The 18,487-nt window shown below is 37.6% G+C and overlaps 1 protein-coding gene across 1 annotated transcript in view; it reads left to right on the plus strand.

The window, feature by feature from the left end:
• MYEF2 (myelin expression factor 2) overlaps positions 1 to 18,487 on the plus strand; it is a 26,168-nt gene continuing 7,681 nt past the window's right edge. Inside the window, exons 1-15 of the mRNA XM_064517338.1 lie at positions 1 to 313; positions 4,945 to 5,174; positions 6,379 to 6,431; positions 7,703 to 7,710; positions 7,821 to 7,914; positions 8,781 to 8,972; positions 9,679 to 9,832; positions 10,287 to 10,336; positions 10,435 to 10,498; positions 10,673 to 10,774; positions 10,972 to 11,022; positions 11,103 to 11,171; positions 11,478 to 11,576; positions 16,290 to 16,498; positions 16,612 to 16,663. Of these exons, the coding sequence (XP_064373408.1) occupies positions 117 to 313; positions 4,945 to 5,174; positions 6,379 to 6,431; positions 7,703 to 7,710; positions 7,821 to 7,914; positions 8,781 to 8,972; positions 9,679 to 9,832; positions 10,287 to 10,336; positions 10,435 to 10,498; positions 10,673 to 10,774; positions 10,972 to 11,022; positions 11,103 to 11,171; positions 11,478 to 11,576; positions 16,290 to 16,498; positions 16,612 to 16,663 (1,624 nt within the window). The 5' untranslated portion in view covers positions 1 to 116. The remainder of the gene's footprint in view (positions 314 to 4,944; positions 5,175 to 6,378; positions 6,432 to 7,702; positions 7,711 to 7,820; positions 7,915 to 8,780; positions 8,973 to 9,678; positions 9,833 to 10,286; positions 10,337 to 10,434; positions 10,499 to 10,672; positions 10,775 to 10,971; positions 11,023 to 11,102; positions 11,172 to 11,477; positions 11,577 to 16,289; positions 16,499 to 16,611; positions 16,664 to 18,487) is intronic.

Consider the following 18,487-nt stretch of genomic DNA (forward strand, 5'->3'; position numbering starts at 1 on the left):
TGCCGCCGCCGCGCAGCCCGTTCTCGCGAGACTTGGCTGGGCCGGCGCGGGGAGGCCGAGGCGCTCGGGGCCCTTTTCAAACCCAGCAGCAGCGGGGGCAGCAGCCCGGCGGCGAAATGGCGGAGAACGACAAGCCGGAGGCTGCGGCGGCCGCGCCACCGCCGCGGGGCGCCGAAGAGGCCGCCGCCAGCCAGCCGCCGCCGCAGCAGCAGCAGCAACAACAACAACAACCACCGCCGCAACAACAACTGCCGCAGGACGAGGCGGCGGCGGCCACCGAGAGCGGCGGGGGCAGCGCTAATGGCGTCAAAATGTGTGTGCCGGGCCGGGGGCGGCGCGGGGGGCGCGGGGGCCGCCTAGGCCGCGGCAGGAGCAGGCGGCCTGCCTTCTCCTCCCCCCGCCGCGGCCGGGCTCCGCCCCCGCCGGGAGCCGGGGTGCCCGAGGGAGGCGGCTGCCGCCCCGTCTGGCTCTGCCGGGGGCGCGGGGGGGCCGCGGCCCGGTGCTGAGGCGGGGGGCCGGGCCAGGCCGGGCGGGGGGGGGGTGCCGGGGGCCGCGGCCGGGCGGGCAGCAGGTGCCGGGGGCGTGAAGCGGCGGCGGGGGCGGCTGCCGCTGCCCGGGGGCGGGGGGCAGAGCGCAGACCCTGCCGGGACTTCCGCTCGGCCGGTTCTCCAGGTGCCGTACCGTGCTCTGGGTAGGCCACTTCCCACAGGATCCGCTTCTAAGAAGTGTTCTGGGTTGTTTCTTTTTTCACTGTTTGCATTTCCACTTTTTACTGTACTGATAGGACTTGTAAAGCCTTTGAATTAATCGTTATTTACATGACAATGGTGAGAAAGCCCTTTAGTGACTTACTAAAAACAGCACACGAACTTTTTCTCTAAATAGCACAACTATCTTATATGAACTGTGTAAACCATGCTGTGTCTATAAGGAGTTTAGTGTAAGGGAGCCTGAAATATCATCTCTTGGAAGAATTAAGTGAATGGCTTCTTTAAAGTTTTTGTTATTCTTGATGTCAGGCTTCCAGGGTTGTCATTCTCTGGCTGAACTAGGTTTTGGCCTCATGTTGCTGGAATTTCAGCTTCTCTTATTATCGCGCTCACATCTTGGAGGGAAAATACATTTTGTGGCAGACTTACTATGGCAGTACATGAAGGCTGCTGAGATCTGTGATGTTTTGACATGTTACAAGCAGCTGAAGTCTGATACTGTTGTGTTAAAAATACATAGGGGATCAAGTTCTGTGTAAAGCTGAAGGAATAAAGGCATATTTCATGCCTTTAGTTGACTCCCTATAAAATTCGTATAGTTCATATGTTATAAATCTTACATTACTATAAGACGACATTTTATTTTTTTCTGGGCCTAGCCCACAGGTTCCAGCCTACACAAATTATAGTTTGTATTTTCACAGGAAGATTGTTACCCTTTCACATCTTCAAGGGATGTAATATTTCACAGCCTTTTTAGGTTGTTACTCTTAAAACAATTGCTTTATTTCTCTATATCCCTACCTCTGTCATTACTTTTCTTTTTTCCCCTCCAAAACCAAACACAAGCAAATGAAAAATCCCAGCTGTTCTGTGTGACAGAAATCACAACCTTAAGTTTGAAAATAATGCAAAGAAGTTCTTGGTGGCAGGGTTTCAAATCTTATTCTTTCATTGCAGTTGCCAATCCTCCCCAAAACACATAGGCAAAGGATTAAGCTGTCAGCATGAAAGTGAAATTTACTACCTAATTTTAGTAACCAGGTTTGTTTAAGACTCGGAATAAATTGGTTAGGAATCTTGGTCTCAGCTTGCACTTCCCGAAGCTTGTTGTATTGAGCAACAGAACTGTTCAGCGCAACGAAGCTAAACTGATGCATGTGCTTTAGAATCACACATGCAGCTGTGGAGTTTCTATAATTCTCTGTTCACTGATATTACAGTCTATAGGGCCACTTGTCAGCAGAGAAATAGAAGTTTGTAGAAAAAAATCAGCACTTGGGGTTTTCGGAGTGATTTGTCTTGTGCTTAATGTTTTGGGGGCTTCTATTTTTGTATTTATATATCAAAGGCTTGCCTTCGATTTCCAAAACTCTTGGACGTTTGAAGCCATTATTCTTCAAAAGGTTAACATTCTTTTTTTAATCAATGAGGAAGTACTTTTTTGTAAGAAATCACTTTTTGTAAGAAATAGACATCTCTTTTCAACCCTAGAAATCTGCTAGTGATTTTACAGGCAAATATTAAGACAGATCCCTGTATAAAATGATTAATTTATTAAAAAGATTTAATTAAGAGTAGAAGTAGAGTAGAAGAATAGAAATTACTATTGTTTTGAGAAAGGGTAATTCACAGTTTCTAAGGCTCTTTTCAGTGGTCTACAAGTGACTAAGGCAACATTGCTTTGAATGTATTCTTCAATTGAAAGTATTCTTAATATTTAGATTGGAGAGTAAGGGCTTGATCCACAAAAGGATTTTGTCACGCAGGCAGTTTTGATTGCGGAGACTCTAATGTACTGTTTTTTAAGAAACAATATATCTTAAACACAACTAGTTGAAAGACATCCCTGCCTCCAGAAGGGTCACTGGCCTGATGGTTTTGGTAGATGATCTTTGTGAAAAGGATTGATTTTTAATTCCCTAACTTCAGGAAAGCATGTGGCTATGATGCTTGGACCAAGTGAAGTGTCTTCTTGTTTCCCAGATTTAAGAGTCTCATTTTCTTAAAAATCAGAGTTTGTGCTGGATTCATCTCCTCTGTGCTTTCTACTGGCTAATACAGCCAAGTCCTGTAGATCCTGTGGATTCCATATTTGGAGACCTAGCTTTTCCTGTGCGTTACATTGAGCACCTAGGTGCTGTTTCATAATCCTTTAAGCAGCAAAGAGCTTAAAAGGCTAATAGGAATCCATGGATCTAACCCTGAAACTTAAGGAAGAACTCAGATTTTACTGGGGGCATCAGTGGACAGAAGTTTTGCATTTGCAGATGGAACTGGATTCAGAGGAACTAATCTGACTGGAAAACTGATATTCTACCCTCTCTACTCCCTGCTCTCTCCCAGTTGCCTCCAGTTGTTTTGCTGCTGCATGGTTTCCCCCCACCGTTTCACTTGATTACGCAGCCGCACAAGAACTGTACTGCCACAACAGACAGAAGGGTGTGGAGGAGGGATGATGCAGAGGGAGCTTGGAGGATGTTTGAACTTGATAATGTGTTGTTGACTTTGAATGTTTTAAATTTTACAAATACTTAACCCAGAACAGTGTCCATGCATATCTCAGTAGACAGTCCTACATTAATCCAACTGTAAACATACGGACCATGAAGTTCATATCATACAAATGCTTTATAACTGAGGAAAAAATCATGAGAGAGAAGTGATGCATTTGAAGCTATTCCTTCCTGAAAAGTGCCCAAATCTGAGTAAATAACAAATTTAGCTACGTGGAAGGTAACTTGCACATGCTTTGAGTGTAAGAATGTCACTCGCTGTTTTGTTAATAAGTTTGCAAAGAGAGATGGAAATGCTCACTTCAATAAATTAAAATCAATGATCTAGCCAGATACTGTAGTTGTATAACTGAAATGCCTATTTTGACTTATTTTACACCCAGCTGCATCCTGAAGTCAAAATTGGATTAAAAACTTCAGGTTCACTTGGCCTTCTGAAATGTGAGAAAAATTGTGAAGAGAGTAATGTAATTCAAGAAAGAGGGCTCACAATCAGCCTCTTTGACCGTCCTGTAGAACACTTGAGTAATTGTTCTAACTCAAGTGGCTAACACTGACTTTTTAAAATGAAAGTTTGTGTAAAAGTCATGTTTAAGCTTCTCTTTACATTGCAGTGAGATTTTAATGAGACATTTCTATCTAAGTGGCATATGTTTAATAGATCACGTTTATGTGGCTTTACCATTGGAGCCTCTCAGTTCAGTGGTTCAGTTCTCTTGAAAGTAACAAGTTGGGCACCTTGATCCTCTGTTAGCATACTAAATCAGCTTTTGATACTAACACTTTGAAGAGTGCTGAAGAGATTTGGCTTCTGTTTTGGATGTTTCATCTAATTCTGTTCAAAGAATATGGTTTTATCAAAGTTGAGAGATAGACTGCTTTAAAAAATAATTTCTTCCATTTTTCATCTAAAAGTGAAGACATTTTAAAAGAAAAACTGTTGTTCTTCCAAAATTTTTGTAAGACAAAGGGCCAGATTTTTTTCTTGTTTGTTTTTAATGGATAATATTTGACGACTTAATTAGTCTTAGATGCAGAACATGTCCTACTACACCTATTTCCTATCATTTGGCATGTTTTCAAATTATAACTTTGTTAACTAATAAAAATAAACATGCATTTGTGCTTCTTAATTGAATTTTAATTTCTAAAAGCAGTCTGGCATAAATTATGAATAAAAATTATTGATGTGGTTAACAAAATGTAATTTGCCTATTAGAGTTAATTTTTATATATTTATTATTATGTTGAATGAAATATACCAAGCTCTTCCATGAATTAGACTGTTTCAGGTCTCACTTATGTGGCGAATGTTGTGCAACTTAGCCAAGTCTGATGTGAAAGCTATTGAAGCACCAAAGTATAAATGCCATGGGTTATTCTTCAACTGAGATATGCCATTTGTATTTTAATGTTTGTAGTAGTTTCATAATACTGTCTTGCTGAATCTTGAAAGGCATAATGGAGATGGAATGTAGCTGAAGTAGTGAGATATGATTTCTGCTATTACAGTATAGAATAAATCTTTTATATCATCCATTTTTGTTCCAAATAAAGCACCATCTTTTGAAGTAAGACTGCTAAAATGAAATAATTTTTCCCAGTTTGAAAAGCAGGATTTGGCATTGTGGGAGTTCTAATAGCATAGGAAGTATAGAGCCTAGTGTAATAGTCTAATTATGCAATGCAAAACTAATTTTTTTTTTTTTGAAATGTAGGGATAATGATGAGACAGCAAAAGAAGAGAAGGCACCTGTGAAAGAGAAGTATGTTCCAAAACCAAAGGCAATCCCTTCTCTTGGAAACAAGAATAGATTCCATCCCTATTCAAAGGACAAGAATGTGGGCACTGGAGAGAAGAAAACTATTAATCGTAATAGAGTTTTCATTAGCAACATCCCATATGACATGAAATGGCAAGCTATTAAAGATCTTATGAGAGAGAAAGGTAACTTATTCCTAATAATACACTTCATTATAGAAAGGGGAAGAACTTGCTTACAATATACATGTCCTTTGAGCCACACAGATTTGATTTTTATTTATTTATTTGGGCCTTTACTTGGTACATCTATCTTCCTTCTCCCTCTTTCATCTGAGACAATTGCATTGCAGGATAGGATGGGCAAATGAAGTGTTTAAGATCTTCTGCCATTCTAGTGTGACAGTAGAGAGTATATGCATGTCTTCTTAAAGAGATTGTGTTTTGTCTAGTTGTAGTCTTCGTAGATTTTTTTTTAAGGGCTATTGTATTTAAGCAACACATATAGTGTGTTAACATACAAATAATAAAGGATGTCTTTCAAAAGTTGTTTTGTATTTCTTTGGTGGAATCTGGCTGTGGAATTAACTTTTGTCTGCATTGTCACTACTGCCATGACTGTTTGTCTGGAGATTTATATTAAAAGCTTGTTATTATTGTTGCAGTTTTGATAGAGTAATCTTAATACCCCAAACTCCTTATCTTTAAGTTTGGGGAAAATAATCCTAATATATGAATTCCGTAAAAAGTTAGTCCTGTATTTTTCTTGAAAATATTGATTCTTTAAAAGTAATGCAAAGCACACTTGGATTCTAGGCTGTGAAATATGCCAAAAAACCCTTTTGTCACTGCTGGTGTATCTGTTGTAAGGTGACATGACTATTCGATTGGTTTATTTACTGAAACTTCCTACTTTAGAAAGTGAGTGGCTTGCTGTGAAATATTTGATGTGTAAATTTGGTTATTATTGAAGGCAAACTTATGATTGAAGACATTCAGGTAGAAAGTCACCTTAAAACAGGTGTTGTGAGTAGGATGATAAACGTAACACTTTTCAGTGAACGTTGACGTTTCATTTGTTAGGTTAAGGGACTATGTGTATTTCTGAATTTGTTCACCAACTATATCATACTGGCCAAAATATGATCTGTAGTATGAATTAGGTTAAATATAGTTGTTTGTTTTTAGTTTTTGAGAATGTGGCTGCTGCATATTTCTGAAAATTAGCTAAATTATATAGCCATTGACAGGAGGTACGTTGGTCTGGTTTTGATTGTTGGTGAATAATAGGTGCTTCTCTGTAGAGTTGTGCACAGGGGCACAGTAAAGAAAGATACTGGTGTTTAAATGCATTGTCTCTTGGTATTTTCCCTTTGTATGTCTTATGTAGTTGGTGAGGTTACATACGTGGAGCTGTTTAAGGATGCTGAAGGAAAATCAAGGGTAAGTGCCGTGGGCAACAATCTGCTAGAGGTTTAAAAGTTCCTCAGCAGTTTTATTTTTGTATAATACCTGTACCAGTTATTGGAAAGTAAGTTTCATTTTTACATTGATTTTTCATTATGATAGCCTTGAGGGTTCTGTATTAGAAATAGTCGGACACTTCCATGCAACTCAAACTAGCTGGCTGTAAAGGACAATATTTTGTAAATGTTAACAAATAGCATTTACTTAATTTTTTTTAGCCAACATGTTTGTTTTTGTTACAAATCTGTGTCATATAAAGGACATTCAATAAACCACTGATTAGATTTAAATTTTGTTAGTGTAGTATTCTCTTCTTGAGTCCAATAAGTTTAAAAATGTTAGTTAAGAATATACTGTTTGAAGTGCCTGATTTGACAGCTTTGCAGGGTTGGTACTCTGAACACTGGATTAATGTATTTGCTTTTTTTAAAACTAAATGGATGGAGATGGTTGGTAGCCAACGGAGTGCCAGCAATGAGGCACTGAGAGTGAAGATTGGTTAAAGCTCCTTTGTCTTCTAAAAATAGTCAAAAGTTTGGCTGATAGCAGCTCGAACCTGCAGTGAGAACATGAGAAATGCAGGTTTGAGTCTTAACTGAAGTTGTAACAATTGTTGTAAATGACTTTCTTCAATGCTTGTTAAAACTAAAACATGCTTTCAGCTTTGCTTTACTTAGAGCAATCCTAAACTCTTTGCTTTATTAGAAGGATTTTGGTGCAGTCAATAAGGTTATTTTCTTACAAAGTAATCTGTCAAATATGCTAGCAATACTGATGAGGTATGCAGACTCCTTGTTCATTGTACTGGTGTATTTGATGTATGTGGATTTGAATTTTGTAGTCAGTTGTCAGCTTTTAATGATACAATGAGAGTCTTGATCAGTTTTTGGTTATGTTTTGGGTTTTTTTCCTGTTCCCTTCTCCTCCCCCCTAGTTGTCCTTACATGGATCTGTGTGGCACTTTTCTGTTGTCCGATTCTGGTTTGGCTCAAAGAGAATAAAATATAATATAATGTATTCTCTTGCATTTCAATGGTATATATGTTAAAAGAATAGAAAAAATTCAGCTTGGCTACATGTAAAGAACATGTATTATGATTTCTGAAGCTGAAAATAACTTGATGATTAGTTACTTAACAGTGAGCTGGGATCTTTAACTGGAATGTTAAATACTCTATTATATGTGCTGACTGACTCTCTTTCTTTCTTTCCTCTTTATATATGATGACAAATCATCGTGGATATAGGGTTGTGGGTAAGTTTCTTTTTTCTATGTGTGCAGAGACACATTACTATCCAAATATTCTGTTAATTTTAACATTTTAAACTTTGTTTTAATGCTTCAAATATTTTGTTCCCTCTAAGTGTGGTTGAATTCAAAGATGAAGAATTTGTTAAGAAAGCATTAGAAACTATGAACAAATATGATCTTAGTGGAAGACCCCTGAATATTAAAGAGGTATGAATATTGCTGCTGCTCTTAATTTGAAATAGTGAGGACACTAAATACTGGAATGACATTATAGTGTTTCTGAATGTCTTATTTGAGTAATTTCTGGTTTAATTATTTTTATGATGTTTTCTTAATGGGCTAAAGTGCCTGCTGGCTTGCAGAAAATCTTGATTGTCACGTGAACTGACAAAAAGACTGTGTCCTAAAGTCAAAGTAATCAAATGCTATCTTTCTTTTAAACAATCTTGTCTTTAACATCATATTCTTACCTGAGTGTGGTCTGCTGCTGTTATGTTGAGATTATTTCGTTGTTTCAAAATTTGATTTTGGGCAGAACAAGCTTAGTATCAGACTACTAAATGCTTTCAAAAAAAAGGGGGGGGGCTGGGAGTAGGGTACTTGTGCGGCTTGAAAAGTGAAATTAATGTCAAAGTTTTTATTGTAGTGTTGTAGCATATAATGGTGTCTGATGCAGTTCTTTATGTCCATTTATAACTTTAATAATGGTATTAACACATCAAAGAAAACTTATTAAATTAATTCAGTTCTTGGAAGAAGGTACTAGACTGACAGTCCTTTAGATTGAAATCTTTTCTACTTGTCCATAGGCTAGGTACAGCATGTGAAGTGGCAGTGCACGCTTCCTCAACAAGTGCTTTGCCAATATGCCTCAACCCTCATCTGAAAGGACCCACCTCTAGAGGTGAGGGAATTAGGTCTCCATGCTAATACAGTTCTTGATCCCTCTGACATGGACAAGGATACTAGTTGATAATTTTGATGGGTTTATGTAGAATTTCAAATAGTACCTTTTTTTGTTACTAGTCCTGCTATTGATGATTAAGCTAGCTTTATTTTTGCACGTGTTGCAGGATCCTGATGGTGAACATGCTCGTAGGGCACTACAGCGTGTAGGAGGACAGTTCCCAGGAGGACATGGACCCGATATGACACCTGGATTAATGAATTTACCACCTTCTATTCTCAATAATCCAAACATTCCTCCTGAGGTCATCAGTAACTTGCAGGCAGGCAGGCTTGGGTCCACTATTTTTGTTGCTAATGTAAGTTTAAGTATCAATTTTAAAACTGTGGTATTTGATCTTCCTGAAATGCATTATATTTCTGCATAATTCAGTTTTAATATAAAGAGGAAATGAGAAATGTTAGCTCACAATTAGTGTATTTGGCTAAAAAGCAGGATATATAGCCAGATTTTGGACATGGAAGATATATTAAACTCTCAAAGTTGCCACACACTTTTAGTTATTGTATAAAATATTTATTCTGATCAAGAGATGATTGCACATCTTTTCACTATGTATTTACAATGGTATTTCTTCGTTATATTTTTTAAATTCAATATACATGTCAGATTATTTTGCTAATTACTTTAGATTACCTTAGTTATATTTGGTGGGGATGCTCACTTCAGCAGTTCTTTATATGCACAAATTTAAGAAATAGACTATAATATATCTAAAGGGGGACACATGGGGTACAGCTGCTCTTAAAAAGAACCTAGCCTCTCAATTTTAGTATGTTAATTCGAAAAGTAACTTAAAAACAACAATTTATACTATGTATACCGATTTTAAAGTTTTTGTTAGGCTTGATTATAGTGTGTGTATATTACAAAATCGTAGCAATTTATAAATATCAAGCATTTTGGGAACCTGAAGGAAACCTATTACAGTATAGAAAATCTCCCAAACTGAATGGCAGAACAGAAATGTGCACTGAAATTATTGATATATTTTTATATGTAAGCTCGACTTCAAAGTTGGCTGGAAGAAACTGAAGGAGGTATTCAGCATTGCTGGAACTGTAAAACGTGCAGACATCAAAGAAGACAAAGATGGCAAGAGTCGAGGAATGGGAACAGTCACGTTTGAACAAGCAATTGAAGCTGTTCAAGCAATATGTATCCTTGGTTTTGAAAAATAATTTGTCATACATGGATTAATCTTTTGTTAACGGCTTCTAATAGCGTAATTTTGCAGATGGTGCTTATTTACATTGCAGCTAGTGTATAGGCACTAGAGTATAATATTCAGATGTTTTTATTAATTACCAAATTTACTGCTAAAGTCTATAAAGGTGTTTCTGATAATGTTGAACAAGTTTAAAATATGGAACATGACATGTACAAAAACAACTTTCATGTTCCTAGTAGTTTATATAGTCTCTTCTACCACAGCTTTAAGTCACTGCTAAAGCTTTTAAAGTGAAATGTAGCGATTTTTGATTTGTCATTTTATGGATTAGACAAGGAAAGATAGGGCTGCTAAAAATGGTGGGAGAAACAAATTTTTACAATGATTTCTCTAAATTGAGTTGTCTTTTGTAGTTAAATTCTTTGACTTGCATTTCTTCAGCTATGTTCAATGGACAGTTCTTGTTTGATAGACCCATGCATGTAAAAATGGTAAATCGTTTACATTTATTTCTGTCTTACATATCTCTGCTAAAACATTAAAAGAATCTTAGCGTAATATCCTTGCCTTTTTTCTTTGTTTTAATCAGGATGACAAATCAATTCCTCATGAAGATTTCCGTGTTGCAGACAGCAAAACTCCACAGCTACCTCGTGAGTACAGACTCTTGTCTTTCGGGTAGGGTAGGGGAGAGGTGTTTCCCACCCCCGCACTTTAGATAAAGAGTCTTGGAACAGTTTCGGTACTACTTTGGCACTACGGATAGCTGTGTGGTCTTATGATACAGGAGGGTTTTTTTCTGATGATACTTACTTTGATTTTTCAAGGTGGTCTTGGTGGCATTGGTATGGGACTTGGACCAGGTGGACAGCCCATCAGTGCGACACAATTGAGCATGGGTGGTGGAATGGGCAATATAGGTCCAGGAGGTAAATCTGTGCTCTTAGTTTCTAAGTTCCAGAACTTTAAGTTTATAATTGCTGTTTCTGTGTCTGGAGGAATGATATACTCCTATCAAAGCAAGCCTTGTGTAGTGTGCCTTTGAAATGTTAACTGTCTCTGTATTTATGAAATCTAGTAGGATCTTAACTGTCTTCTGAATGGTGTTTGTCTTTTTGGTTTAAAGGTATGGGAATGGATGGTCCAGGATTTGGTGGAATGAACAGAATCGGAGGTGGTATGTGCAGTGAAGTTCTTTCTATTAAGTAATTTTTTTTCTTAACTGTTGTATGGAAAACATTTTGCCTTATTATACAGGGCTTCCTGGTTTTCGTGGAATGGAAGGAATGGCTAATATAGGAGGATTTGGAGTCAGCCGAATGGGAGGTAGGTGAATATTGTTCCTGTTCACTTCTTACTGCTAATCTGTGAGCCTTATCAAAACCCCTTCCTTTATATGGGGATGGATAATGTAGATGACTTCAGAGGAAACAAGGGCAGTGGCATGAGTGGAGGCATAGGAGCTGACATGGGAGGCATGGCAGCTGGCATGGGAGGCATTTAGTAAATGCCTCTGACTTGTGCTTTAAACTCACTTCTCTTTCAACAAGCAGCTGTGAAACAAGTCTCTTATCAACATCAGCTTTGATATACGTAACAGAATATTTCCATTTTGTGCTTTGTCCCCTACAGAAATGTTCCGTGGTGGAATGGGAGGAAATATGGACAGAGATTTTGGGCGTAGTGACATGGCATTGAACCGTGGTTTCGGAGAATCTTTTGGAAGGATGGGTATGATAACTATTAAATTTCCTGTGGCAAATCACAACGTAATATTGGAAGAGCTTTACTAATACACAAACCAAGAAAATGCCTGATTTCATTTGGTCGTCTTTGCCTGTCCCCTTCTCCCCCATCCTTATTGTAAGGGTGTAATCTAAGTGTTCGTTATAGCCATCTCTGAAGATGGGGGTTAAAGCGTGGGGTTTTTTTCCTCTGTAAAATATAAGTAAGATAGTGGTTTGAATGAAATATCTAGCTTCATACAGTTAACTATCAGATGTTACATAGTTTGGGTACTAAAACATGCTTTGGGAAATCCTGAACAAGCTGTCCATGTGCTAACCTTGTAACTTGTGGGAGCCTGCTTTTGGAAAGGCATGCTAGAAAAGTTGTTCTTTTTGCAAATCAGGTAGTATTTGATAGGAATGGTAAATTCTGGTGCCCTCTAGATATTTTTACCTGTCCTCTTTATTTTGCAGATGCTAGCTTCTTCCAGCTTTTTCTCATGCAGCTTAGAACAGGATTTACTGACCTCTTCTGAAGCTGAGCTAGCTTTATTTAGTTTATGACTGCTGTGTTGTTGACTAAGTTTCATTTTGGTACTTTTGGATTCCTTCAAATGAGACACTCTTTTGTGCACAGAGCATAAGAGGCCTCCCTGGAAGTGCCCAGGCATAGAGTCTTCTTGCAGCTTGTTACTGTACTCTTACCAGGATGAATGCATTAGAGGAGAAAGGTGGTTTTGGGTGGTTTTGTTCTTGTGTGGTTTTTTTCTTTTCTCCCCCCCCCCCTTCCTCCATCCCTGCTCCTTTAATTTCTCACTCCAAAAACAGAGAGCTGTGATTAGGTTCCTGTGCTTTAGGAAAAGTTTAACTAACTAACTAACTAACTCTCTCTCTCTCTCTCTCTCTCTCTCTCTCTCTCTCTCTCTCTCTCTCTCATATATATATATATATAATTAGGGCAAATCATAGCAAAGGGTAACCCTTGTGTGCTTCTTTTCAAGCACTTGTAACTGTGTAGAAGTGGTAAAAATGTAGTAAAGTCACTGGTTGAGTTAGTATTAATGTCTTAGAAATCAAGCATATGCTTTCACTGTGCTTGCAACATGGGATAGACATCTCATCTGTTTCTTGAGTGAAAATCCACAGTCATTTTAGTTATAAATGCTCATACAAACTATAGAGCTCTAAGTCTTCTAGTAACACACGCTGGTCATACTGAGACTGGTATTGAAAGAGGTAAACATAGTCACTGTGGAAAAACTGGATGTGGAAATCATTCATTCTGTAGATCTGAGCAAGCTTGAGCTTAAAACTTCTCAGCAACCTTACAGTTTAAATACTGTTATGTTTGGAGATAAAGTTCTTCTGAGGCTGTGCAATTTTAAAATTTATGGATTGTAGAGAACCAACTTAAGAGTTTCCCAACTTACCTGTAACGAGTGAATGGAAATTAAGTTTTTACACACGTGACAGTTAACAAATGCGATGTTTAGTCAGGGAAGACCTGTACTTCTGTTTCAGTTTTTAGCTTAATGACGTCTTACTTAAGGAGAGTGCTAAGAGTGCATTCAGCTTCAGCTCTCTGCCAGCTTCAGGGAGGGCAACATAAGACAGTGTTTGATTGGGCTATGGCCTCAATTAATAAAAATGAGGGTGTCTAATTTGCAGCAGCATCTTTAGAGTTGTCTGTTTAAAGTGCTAGAATTCTGAAATATTCAGAAATTGAAGGTTGTTTCATAGTGGATCTCTGAGCTTAGTATTCCTCGTTTGTAAAAAGCCCGTTGGAGAAGACAACAGGGAGAAGATGTTTCTAAGGTCAGAAACTGCTGAATGCTTGCTTAGTAGAATTGCCTCAGGTTTTTTCTTTCTTTTATTGCATCTTAGTAGACTCAGTTACAGAGGGTTTTTTTTTTCTTTCCCTTTTAAAAGAGAATGGGTGTAGCTAGGGTATGCTCACAAACAACTAAAGTTTTCTTTTTTATCTCTGGAAAAGTGGGATTTTTTTTGTTTTCCCTCCCAATTCCATTTAGGGGGGAAAATGCAGTCCTGTTGACAGCAAACTCAAAATTTGGCTTGGTGTTTCAGTGCAAGATCCTAATGAATAAGTATTAAGAGCTTCCTCATAATAAACTGTTGGCTGAAGTACTGGGAATAATCCTGCTGGTGCTGAACAACCATAGCCTCTTAAACAGGTTAGTCCATTTTTTGAGGTCTGGGTATTGCTATGACAGTCTCTTGTGAAAAACATTTGTCTCCTTCAGACAAGAGACTGGCAGAGGATAATTGTTGTTGTACTGAACTGTATGGAGAAAACGAATATGATGGAAGTCTCGTTATGTGGAAAATATATCCCTATCAGAAGTGATCCTTTTTAGATATTCAAAGAATGGTGTATAGCCTAAAGAAGCCAGTTATTAATCTATTTTGCTGTAAGTAAAAACTGAGCTGTTTCTCTTAGGGGTGAAAATCAAGCAAGGCAAATGTAGTAGTTGAGTTCCAGAATTACCTGCAAATTACTGCTTCCTTTGATACAGGTTATTAGCAGGGATTATTACCTATATTCTGAAAATTTTGCCCATTATTTTAAGAACCTGTCTTTTGTCAGGTCAGTACTGTTGTTACGCCTCTTCTGTCTTCAGAGTGGTGGTTTTTTTCGTTTTTTTTGGTTTTTTTTAAATAGAAGCTAGGTTTATTGGAATGAATTTTGCCTAGTTTGTTCTCTAGAACAAATGGAAGTGCTTGTTACAGAACCTGTGCAGACTTTTTTTTGTTCTGCCATCAAAGACATTTAGTTTCTACAGTTCTAGAAGCTCCCTTGGGATTACTTTTCTAAACCTTAACACTTCAATGAAAGGGTTACATTTTTTTTATCCATACTGGAATCGTTGTCTCTGATACCATTCTGGAGGTTCCATGTTCCTGTCAGGCAGCCTTTAATAAGCATCTCTTCTCTTCCTTTCTCCTTCTCCCTTTTCCCCACCAAACTCTATTGACTCTTTCTATATATACACTGTAATGAGGGAAATCCAGAGAGCTAATTCTAGGTTTTTGCATCAGTTTCTTTAAAATGAGGGAAACTGGAGCATTTCTACCTGATGAAGTACAAATAAGATGAAGCCTTCAGCCTTGAGAATGAGGTTGTTCTTTCCAAAGTGGGAAATGGCTTATTTAATTTGTTCATGCTGCTGGCAGATGGTCAGAGGAGAGAAAATTGTAGCTAGAAAGAAACTGGAGTAGCTTAAAACCTGTAATAGAGAAGGGGGGACTTTTTCTTTTTTAACTGGATGTTTCCTACCTAGTTTGCATAATAAAGTAAGGCACAGGCAAAAGTGTTCTATAGAAAAGAATTGCCAGGTGACATTGAGATGACTGCTCTTAATCAGTGTGCGTTTTGTTGTTGTCATTAACTACTAGTTTCAGCGTATGTCACTTTATTTATTTATTTCTGTTTACGTGGTGCAATGGTTGGTGTTTTTGCAGGAGGAATGGGAGCATCTAGCATGGGCCCAGTAGGATCTGTATTGAGTAGGTTGACTTGTTTCAATAGAATGCAAATATGTAGGCAAGGTAATGATATAATAAACATATACATGGAGGATTTTGTTGTGGTGTAGTGTCTTGTCAGTGATGAAAGAAGTAGAATTCTGTCTCTTGTGACTGCAGATCTAATAGTTTATGAAGCTGTTTTGTTGAGGTAAAAGATCAGAGGAAAATGTACTAATACAGTCTTTCCCTTAATCTTATCTTGAAACCATTTGGGCTTCTGCCGTTCTTAATGTTGATGGAGAAGTATTTCAAGTAAAGTTGTGTTACAGGAAAATTTATTTGCGTGAACTTCATAAAGCAGAATTTATTCGTTTCAATGATGAGAGATTATTGGTGTACCCAATCAGAGCTTGAGTTTCTGATTATCACTTAGTTTAATTTTGTGCGAAGCTCCAATACTGAGTTCATACTATGGCAAATGTCTGAGTCTTTCAAGCTAGAGTAGATGAAAAACTAAGATGTTGCTAGTGGTTATCTTGAGAGGCATACTGCTTAAAGAGAATGTCACTCATGGATGATCTTGATAGTTTTGCTTTGCACTAAAAGCTTTCTAGGTTCATAATTAAAAATTAATGGATTATTTGAATGCCATTAATCTTGTTTTTATGTAGTAATATGCATTAATATATTTTTATTGCATGTATCCTAGAAGAGTTTCTATTCTTCACAGTACTTGCAGTAGCATCTGTTCTTTGCAGAGTGTTATTTCTTTAGAAGATTGTGGTGTTAAGTGTGGGCATAGCTGCATTCAGTAAAGCCGAATAGTTTGCTTCCTGCATTTGCGGTGGTATATATGGTCATTATCTATATCTTAATGTTTCCATGGTTATTTACTTAATCTGGTTTTGGTGTGATGTATAAGATTTTTATTAATGAAACTGGAAAGCCTTTAAATCTCAATTTCTTACATGTGGTGTTCAACATTTGCTATGCTAGATGGTATGGCTAGCAGCTTGATGCAGTTTGGTGTTTATTTGGAACTGACGCTTTGTATCTTCTAACACTCTTAAAATATTAGGCATGTTACTGTATGAATCACCGCATGTATGAAGTTATGCTCTGTATTGTACCAGTTTTATTAAGATTTTTTTTCTCCTGACAAAAATTTTAATTTTTACAATGTATTTGTGCATTTAATTTTTTTTAATTCTCCTTTTCTTTCTCTGTGTAGGTGGTGGAATGGGTGGTATGAGCGGTATGCCTGGCGGAATGGGAATGGGGATGGATCGGATGAGTTCTGGTTTTGATCGAATGGGACCAGCTATGGGTGGAGGCCTGGACAGGAACATCGATATGGATCGAGGATTTGTGGCTGGACCAATGGGAGGTGGCATGAGAGAGAGATTAGGCTCTAAAGGCAACCAGATATTTGTCAGAAATGTAAGCATTTGGATACATAGAAAACATTAGCTTATTTTGTGTGTGTGTTTGATTACATGCTTTTCCTCTCTGTGTAATATTTAATGTTATATTAATATGCCTTTTTATTCTAGCTTCCTTTTGACTTGACTTGGCAGAAGCTAAAGGAGAAATTCAGTCAATGTGGTATGTATGTGAATCTCATCTCTGCTAAGCTCCACTGACTTCATGGTCTATATGATGTGTATTAGACAAGCACAGTAGGATGAGGTTGTTGCCTTATCCTAAAGAAGAGTTTGGCCAGCCTAATCTTTCTTGCTTTCCTGAGAGTTATATAAATAATTTTTAGCCATGTCTTAGACATGATTCTACAACATGAAACCAAGGTACAATATGGCCTATCTTGGCTCTGAGTGCTCAGATGTTACACACTTTAATCCATTCCATTAATAAAATTTCCCTTTGAGGTGTTTCTTTGTTTGCTTGTTTTTTTAAGCAGGTATTATGTATCCTTTGGCTGATACATAGTCTATAACAATGTGCTTATTTTGAGACAAATTCCTGCAGGGGTGTGGGCCTCATCCAAGTTATACATCCCTTGCAGAAATGGTATTGCACTGAGGCAGAGTTAGTAATTTTGCCAAAGTGGCAAATATATTTTTATTAAGGTAAGCGATCATGATTAGCATATTTGCAGGCTGTAATGCTTCCCTTTTCCTTAAAAAATAAAATCCCTTTTTATGTAAGATACAGGCTTTCTTGAATATACAGTAATTCTCTAATTTAGAAAACTTGTCTTTCTACAGAAATGAATGAGAAGTGAAGCTTGGATGTAGAAATAAATGACTGTTTTCTTTTTTTAAACTTACTTTCAGAATGGAAAGTTTTAACTGGCTTACAGGACAGCTTTGCTTATTTTGGAGAGACAGGAAAGAGAAATAACTTAAAACATAATGCTGATATCTAATAGTGAAAACAGTCTTCACGCAGCCATTTGCAAATTTGGTATAAGTCAGAACTTGCAGTTAAACTATGCTGACTTTCAGGTGTTCAAATGTTTTCCAGCTGGAGGAACTCAAAGTATGCATGCATTCAAGGACTCAAAGCTTTTGTTGCTGAATTATAGCCAAATCTAGGGCACCATCTTTTCAGAATGAAATTCCCCCTTTTTCTGCCTTCAGGGCTATGTTGCTGTTAACGTAATTCCTGGGCGTTGCAGGTCCATATCCTAGTCTTGTGCTAAGGATTCCACTCAACTAAAGCACTACATTAACTAACTAACTCTCTCTCTCTCTCTCTCTCTCTCTCTCCCCCCCCCCCCCCCAAAAACAAAAAAAAACCCTGGCCCATAACTCATGTTCAGTATTTGAACCCATGAGGTTATCTAATCTTCATTAACAAGCTCATCCATGAAACCAACAAGACATTGTTCATCTTTGATTTTGCTTCGGAAATCTTCATAAGTTATTTTGCATGTTCTTTTTCCCTGCCCTCCACCTTCTCCCCTAATATGGATAGACATGTGAAAATAAACATCCTTATGCAGAGCTATTAAACAGTTCTTTGCCATTTTTAGCTAAAAAGTATTTAAAACACATTCTTAAAGTACAACTTCTTGTGCAAGTACAGTTGTAGTATAAAGTGATATATGTTGAGCATCTGCATTTTTGTAAAGTTATGGATATCCTGTTAACAGCAAGCTTTTATTTACATTTATACTGAGGGGTTATTGTTTTCTAAAAATTGATATCACTAAACAGGTTCTCTTTATTTATTTACGTTTTAATTGTATGGACAACCTTTGGAGAGAGTTCAGATTTCTTTATAGTTATCTCCTCAGCAACTAACAGATGCAGTAATTATGTTAAATGATTTTTAAGAACGATAAGCACAAATATAAGCAACAGATTGTTTTCATGTCAGTATCATAAGGGGCTATAAAGAATGTCTTCATATGTTCAATTTATTTCAGTGACAGGCCAGTCTTCTATTATATGACATTTAAAAAAG

The sequence above is a fragment of the Dromaius novaehollandiae genome, chromosome 10, assembly GCF_036370855.1.
Source record: "Dromaius novaehollandiae isolate bDroNov1 chromosome 10, bDroNov1.hap1, whole genome shotgun sequence".
Lineage (NCBI taxonomy): Eukaryota > Metazoa > Chordata > Aves > Casuariiformes > Dromaiidae > Dromaius > Dromaius novaehollandiae.